Source organism: Micromesistius poutassou (assembly GCF_964030765.1).
Source record: "Micromesistius poutassou genome assembly, chromosome: 12".
Lineage (NCBI taxonomy): Eukaryota > Metazoa > Chordata > Actinopteri > Gadiformes > Gadidae > Micromesistius > Micromesistius poutassou.
In genome coordinates this window covers 2,911,084-2,918,583 of record NC_140282.1, presented here as the reverse complement: position 1 = coordinate 2,918,583, position 7,500 = coordinate 2,911,084, and the positions used below count along the sequence as shown (strand labels likewise).

Below are 7,500 nucleotides of genomic sequence, written 5' to 3'. Positions count from 1 at the left end.
GCAGCCAATCGGATGACTTTGGATGCAAAGTCATTGGTTTATACAATATAAGAGCAAAGATTTGTGCACGATAATCCAAGACCCGGCTCTGACCTATCTTCCTAGCTCTTGTCATGAAGAGCTTTGATGGCTGGACACTAAGTAGGCAGGCAGCCCCCGAATACAAGGTTGCCACAGATGTATTAAATAAAGTGGCTGGTGCAGCCGCTGCCGTATCTGGCATTTGTAATCCAGCGGAAAAAGCGACATGTGGCCAGGTAATGCCTATCAAACCTAATCCTACACGACTAAAATGCCCTTCACCGGGATTATAGCAATGGTAAGAATCCATCAGCCCAGAAAGGCCAGGACAAGGTGACATTCTGGGAATGTTAAGTCAAGTGGTAAAGGCCCATGTCAATGTTTCATTGTAGGCCTTATCTTTTTCTTTGACAACGGAGTTCACTTATTAAACTCCCGCTCTCATTTCATTATACCACAGTGGCTCCTATAGATACGCTCATAACACATTGAATCAAGGCGTTTTCTATCTGCATGTACACCTTGGATATGACACGGTGCACACTGCATAATGTTTAACAGCACATTTACGTAACATGAAGCATAAAGCCGATTTGTGTTTTTAAATATCTCTGGCTCACGTCTCTTCTAACGCCAAGATCCTGCCTGCAGTCAGAATCGAGCCCAGCAAGAAACTGCACACATTTCCCCTTCACTTATTCTCTGTATTTTCTGCAGGCACCAGCACCCCCCCAGGCATCAATGCCACGGCTGTGCCCAGCATAGCAGCCCCTATTGGAGTGAACGGGTTCAGTACACTCCCGCCCCAGAGCAACGGTCAGCCCAACTCAGAACCCATCTACACCAATGGGATCCATCCCTACCCAGGTGAGCCAATCATGGCCGATTTGCATTCCTTTGAAAACAGGAACACAGGGCACATTGCTCGCCTTTTGTTTATCCCTGTGGGGGGTTGCTCTGTGGGCTGTGTGTGTGCAGCCTGTTTGCTGTGCTTAATGCTGAAATAGAGGCACTCTTGTGTGTTTGTAATGACTCACTAAAAAGCCAAGCTGATTATTTAGAAAAGGTTTTGATTAAGGGTCGGAAGTAAAAGTATCCCCAAGACCCGATTAAGACGATTAAGATTTTAAAAGTTTTTAACATTGAGACATTTAATTGCTTTCGTTTTTAATTGAAACCATTAAGTTGTGCGTGGTCAATTTCGAGGTTTTAAACAAACTTGAAAGCAGCCGACCCTGGTTTGATGGTGAATCCATCAGTTCGTTTATCTGACCATTATGGTTAATTGGTCGTGTCTCCGTCGCTCTTTAGCTTCTTAATGTTGACTCTGAGTGACTCCTGAAGAATGGACTCAGAAATACACTCGCACACACACCCTGTTCCTACATTATGCAGGGACAGCTGCAGCGATGGCACCGAGTACAAAGCTTTTTTTCGGGGGAACATTGTTAATATTTGATCCAAACATCTGGACACAACAGGAATGTTTTTTAAGAACTGGGAGATGTGATCACCATGCACCCGCTGTCTTGATGTGTGATCTTACCTCCCGTGGAGCTGTGGCTGAAAGTGTGTGTCTGTTTTTTAGTGTCTTCTCTTTAATTTATTGTGTTTGGTGTTGCCTGAACTACACGCTGCCAGCTGCTAGTTTAGTGGCCGCGTCTTGCACATGTAATGAATACGTCGGAAACCAACACACACAAACCTCAGCTTACAAATCCATCTACTGTATGTCTGTGTGTGTGCGTGTGTGTGCATGTATCTGTCTGTGTGTATGTATGTATGTATGTTATTATGTCTCTCAGTGTCTGTCTGTCTGTCTGTCTGTCTGTCTGTCTGTCTGTCTGTCTGTCTGTCTGTCTGTCTGTGTGTATGAATGTATGTATGTCTGTGTCCGTCTATCTGTCTGTGTGTCTCTGTGTCTGTGTGTCTGCTATCTGTGTGTGTGTATTTGTGTCTGTGTGTGTGAGTATGTGTGTCTGTCAGCCTATTACTATCTGTCAGTCTATAACTCACACTTTCCACTTCCTTCCTCCCTCCTCCACCTCTTCCTCTTCCTCTCTCTGCAGCACAGAGTCCGACCGTGACTGACCCTCTCCAGCAGGCTTATGCGGGCGTGCAACACTACGCAGGTGATCTCTCTCTCCTTACTATCTCCTTCCAGCAGCCATCCCTCGCCTCGCTCTCTCTCTCTCTCTCTAATTCTCTCTCTCTCTCTCTCTGATTCTCTCTCTTTCTCTCTCTCTCTCTCTCTCTCTCTCTCTCTCTCTCTCTGTCTCTGTCTCTGTCTCTCTCTGTCTCTGTATCTCTGTCTCACTCTCTCTTGCCCACTCTACTCTTCCTTGTCTGTCATTGGCTACGGTGAGCATATGGCCGATAGACTGATACAGCAAAGACAAGTCAACTCTTCCATCCGGTTTCGGTCACTTTATATTAGGATTTAAAGTAAGGGAGAATGTTAAGTCCACTTTATTACCCAGCAGATCTCTTCCTTCCTCGGGCATATTTTGAACCATGTAGAGCCTTCCTCCTCCTTTCCCTCTTTCACTCTGTCTGGCTGAATATCGTCAACGTTGTGTCTTTCCATTTCTGTCTGCTTTCATTTCCTAGTTCCATCCCTAAGTCTCTTGCCTCGCCTCTTCTCTCCCTCGATCACTCCCTCGCTCCTTCTCTGTCGTCGGCTGTCTGTGTGTGTGTCCAGTCGTTCCATCTCTCTCTGTGTCTCTCTCTGCATGTCTCTCTCTCCGTGGGCCGCGTTCCCCACCACGAGTTGCCAATGTGTGAGTGTGTGTGTGTGTGTGTGCGATGCCTGGAGTGGATGCAAGTGAATAATGGAATAATGATTAGGGAGAGTTTTTGTTATATGTGTTATGTCAAATATGAAAATGTAAGACGTGAATAATTCCACTTCGGTTCCCCCCTTTTGAATCCAGCAGCGTACCCCGCTGCCTACGCGCCAATCAGCCAAGCGTTCACCCAGCAACCAACCATCATACCCCAGCAACAGCGGGAAGGTAAGCACGAGTGTGTGTGTGTGTGTGTGTGTGTGTGTGTGTGTGTGTGTGTGTGTGTGTGTGTGTGAGCGAAAGCTTGTGAGCGTGCCCACCCAAGATAAAACGTGATAATTGCCATGTTCCATTCTAATGTTGCTGCACTGCTTTGAATTAGCAAGGGAGCGGGAAAAAAAAGGAAGAAATAAAAAAGCTGGCCAAGGGAAAAATGTGAGGAAAAGTCTGTCCCATTTAAGCAGAAGAACATTAGCAGTGAGATGGAAAGTTACTCATTATTCAAAAACTGGACTAATTCAAACTCGTAGTGTTGGACTGCTTAATCAGTCCATTACAATGTGTTTAAGTGGTTATAAATATTCATTAGATTAATTAGCTGCATGCACAATCATTTATTACCATTCCTACTCCAGTGATCCTATGCCACAGCATTAGATGTAATAAAGCATAAGATATACTGCCTTTCTAAATCACTCCCCTTCTGCCGTTTGTCACTCACAATTATCCATCTGTATGATTGTGTGAGACGGGCTTCCAATGCTATGAATATTCAATCGGGGCAGTCTTAAAATTAAGTGTTTTCCTGGAAGCGTTAGTTTATGTTTGTGTGTTCCATGGTCATTGGAAGAACGTGTCAGGATCTCCGGACTTACTGTAACACACGTAGAGAAAGATGCAACGCACATTGTAAAAGTGTGTGTCTTGCCTCATACACATTTGTCATCGGTTTATATATATTATGACACACGCACACACACACAGACACACACACACACAAACACACGCACGCACGCACGCACCCACCCACACAAGCACGCACGCATGCACGCAGGCACACATGCACGCACACACACACACACACACATGTTGTTATGTAACGTAATACTCTGGACTCTCTGAATTAGCACTACCCTCGTGGTGAGCTGGGAGACCATGAAATATGTCCCATTCCAATTCAATTACACAAATGGAGCATATAGAGAACAGAGTTGAATCACTGTTCAGCTTTTGTTAAGTAAAGATCTGCTCTCGGGAACACGAAATTCAGCAGTGGATTGTACAAATGACAATTCATCAGCCGAAGCTAAGGCAAAATATGAGTCAGACTCTTCAACAGCTTACGTGTGTATGTCTGTGTGTGTGTGTATATCTGTGAGTGCTAGGATGTGTGGTTGTGTGTGCCTTTGCGCGCATGTGTGTTTGCATGCGTGTGTGTTTGTGTGCGTGCGTGTGTATGTGTATGGTTGTGTGTATGTGTGTGTGTGGGTGTGTGTGTGCATGTCTGTGTGTGCATGTCTGTGTATGGTTGTGTGTGTGTGTGTGTGTGTGTGTGTGTATGTGTATGTCTGCGTGCGTGCGTATGGATGTGTGTGGTTGTGTGTGCCTTCGTGTGTGTGGTTGTGTGTGTGTGTGTGTGTGTGTGTGTGTGTGTGCATGCGTGCATGTATGCGTGTGCATGTCCTCTATCTCACTGAGGGACAGCGACACTACAGTAAGCCGCTGTCTTATCAGCCTCCTGCCCAGCACTGGCCTCGTCTTGTTGGGCTATCAACTGCAGCAGCTAGACAGCAGGCAGAGCTAGCCAAGCACACAGACAGCCCTGCAGCAGGGCCCCATTCAGCACGTCCACCCTGCCATCACATTCTCACATTATCCCCTAGTCCCTGCTCCTCTCTCTACCTGGGCCTCACCCTCTCCTCACCTACTCCTCCCCCCCCTTCTCCCCCCCTCTCTCTTTCTCTCTCTGTCTGTCTCTCTCTCTGTCTCTCTCTCTCTCTCTCTCTCTCTCTCTCTCTCTGTCTCTCTCTCTCTCTGTCTCTCTCTGTCTCTCTCTATGTCTCTCTCTCGCTCTCGCTCTCTCGCTGTCTCTGATTCTGTCTCTGTATCTCTCTCTCTCTGTCTCTCTGTCTCACTCTCTCTTTCACGCTCTACTCTTCCTTGTCTGTCATTGGCTACGGTGAGCATATGGCCGATAGACTCATACTCTCTCTTTCCCTCTCTCTCTCTTTCTCTCTCTCTCTCTCACTCTCACTCTCACCCTCTCCCTCTCTCTCTCTCTCGCACTCTCTTTGTCTCTCTCATTGTCGGTCTCTCTCGCTCTCTCTCTCTCCCTCAAATACACACACACACATCAACATGCACAAACACTATGTCCACGCTGTGGCAGCAGGCTCTGTGGACAGGGAGAGATGAAGAGTAATTATGGGCTGGTTTACGCAGGGTTTGGGGGAACAGAGTTCACCATCTGCATCACTTCCATGTGCTGCCACCAGAACACACATAAGAATACACACACATAACACACACATATTATGCTGTGTGGACGGTTTGAGCGGTCAGCTCGATCTGACCAGTCAGCCTTTTCCATGTTATATTATTCTATTATTCTATTCTATAACTCCTATTGTTTTTTCTGTCCCGTCTGCTTTCTTATCGATCCTCTTCCCAAACCCCTCCCTCCCACCCCACCCCCCCCGTCACCCCGTCCCGCCCCGCCCCACCACCCCCTTACCTCCACCCCATTGCCAGGGCCAGAAGGCTGCAACCTGTTCATCTACCACCTGCCCCAGGAGTTCGGAGACACGGAGCTCATGCAAATGTTCCTGCCCTTCGGAAACGTCATCTCTGCCAAAGTCTTTGTGGACCGCGCGACCAATCAGAGCAAATGTTTTGGTGAGTTACAGGCGTTTTATTTATTTTTTGCCTCCTTCAGTCTGCAGACGGCAGTGGTGGCGCCGACGCGGTGATGGAGGAAGTTACACAGCGCCTGCCTTTGCCAATCTTCCCCGGCGGCCCCCCTGCTGGCTCTCCTGCAATTAATGTTTATTTTGCCTTTCATTCCCCATGTCTATCCTAATCGAGTCACAATTAACACTTTCAAGTTGACGTCGCACGCCACTGAGCAGACAGGAGGGTGGGAGACTGACAGAGCTCAGACGAGAGGGAGAGAGCGACGAGGAGGAGAGGGAGGGAGGCAAGAGGAGAGTGAGAGAGAGAGGGACGAGGAGGAGACGGAGAGAGGCAAGAGGAGAGTGAGAGAGAGGAGTGAGAGAGATGAGGAGGAGAGGGAGAGAGGCAAGAGGAGAGTGAGAGAGAGGAGTGAGAGAGAGATGAGGAGGAGAGGGAGGGAGGCAAGGGGAGAGTGAGAGAGAGAGGGACGAGGAGGAGAGGGAGCGAGGCAAGGGGAGAGTGAGAGAGAGGAGTGAGAGAGAGATGAGGAGAGGGAGGGAGGCAAGGGGAGAGTGAGAGAGAGAGGGACGAGGAGGAGAGGGAGCGAGGCAAGTGGAGAGTGAGAGAGAGACGAGGAGGAGACGGAGGCAGGCAAGAGGAGAGTGTGAGAGAGAGGAGGAGGAGACAGAGGGAGGCAAGAGGAGAGTGAGAGAGAGACGAGGAGGAGACGGAAGGAGGCAAGAGGAGAGTGAGATTGAGGAGAGTGAGGGAGAGAGAGACGAGGAGGAGACGGAGGGAGGCAAGAGGAGAGTGAGATTGAGGAGAGTGAGGGAGAGAGAGACGAGGAGGAGACGGAGGGAGGCAAGAGGAGAGTGAGAGAGAGGCAAGCGGAGAGAGAGACAAAGTGGGAGGAGATAGAGAGGTGCAAGACGAGAGGGAGACAGGTATAGAAGAGCGGGAGGGAGAGAGAGTGGGAGGTGATATATATAGAGAGAAGCGAGAGGAGAGCGAGAGTAAAAGGCGCTAGACAGAGGCCAGGGGAGGAGTGAGAGAGGGAGCAGCAGTGGCGGAGCCAGACTTTTTTTCAAGGGGGTGGCAAGAGGGTGGCCAAGGCTTTTATAGGGGGGTCCATATTGAATTGTTGACTGGGGGGGGGGGGGGGGGGGGGGTCGAACGCGGGAGGGGTGGCACCTGGGGTGGCCAGTGCCACCCCGACCACCCCTCTGGCTCCGCCACTGGGGAGCAGGGGAGTGAGAGGGTGAGACGTGTCAATGATGCCTTCCGTGGGCTGAGCTCCTGGCCATATACAGCAAGGTAGAGCGCTAGTGAGCTATCGGTCTATTGACCCACCGGTCTCTGGGTGATTACCATTGCTCAGTGGCTGCTCACGGTCCACTCTGACACACCTTTCTTAAGCCAATCACTGGCCATCCTTATGTCTCTTCTTATCCCATCAGTGTGTTCCAACAGTCAGGCAACAGCCCACCATCACTGCCCAGCACATGCACACGTACACGCACGCACACACGCACACACAGACACACTCACACATCTTCCCTCCCTGAACTTCCCACTTCCCTTCCACTCACCAAAGCCATTCATTGGGTGGAGGAGGGTGGAGGAGGGGTGGGGGGGGGGGGGGGGGGGGTGTGCAGGTGGAGTCAGGGGTCTTGAAGAGATAATAATAGACCTGTGTGGGCCTTTGTGTCGATCCAGTTGGATAGCAGCCACCCAGACACCACCCAGACACCACCCAGGACAGGCGTAGAGAGAGGGAGACAAAGAGGCCGAGCAAGAGAGG

General features: G+C 49.6%; 1 protein-coding gene across 1 annotated transcript in view; it reads left to right on the top strand.

Annotated features, from left to right (window-relative positions):
* Positions 1 to 7,500, top strand: part of LOC311356102 (CUGBP Elav-like family member 4) — a gene marked incomplete at both ends in the record, with an annotated part of 73,974 nt that overhangs the window by 33,863 nt on the left and 32,611 nt on the right. The window contains 3 exons of the mRNA XM_084475876.1: positions 739 to 888; positions 2,955 to 3,035; positions 5,559 to 5,702. Coding sequence (XP_084332002.1) covers positions 739 to 888; positions 2,955 to 3,035; positions 5,559 to 5,702 — 375 coding nt within the window. The remainder of the gene's footprint in view (positions 1 to 738; positions 889 to 2,954; positions 3,036 to 5,558; positions 5,703 to 7,500) is intronic.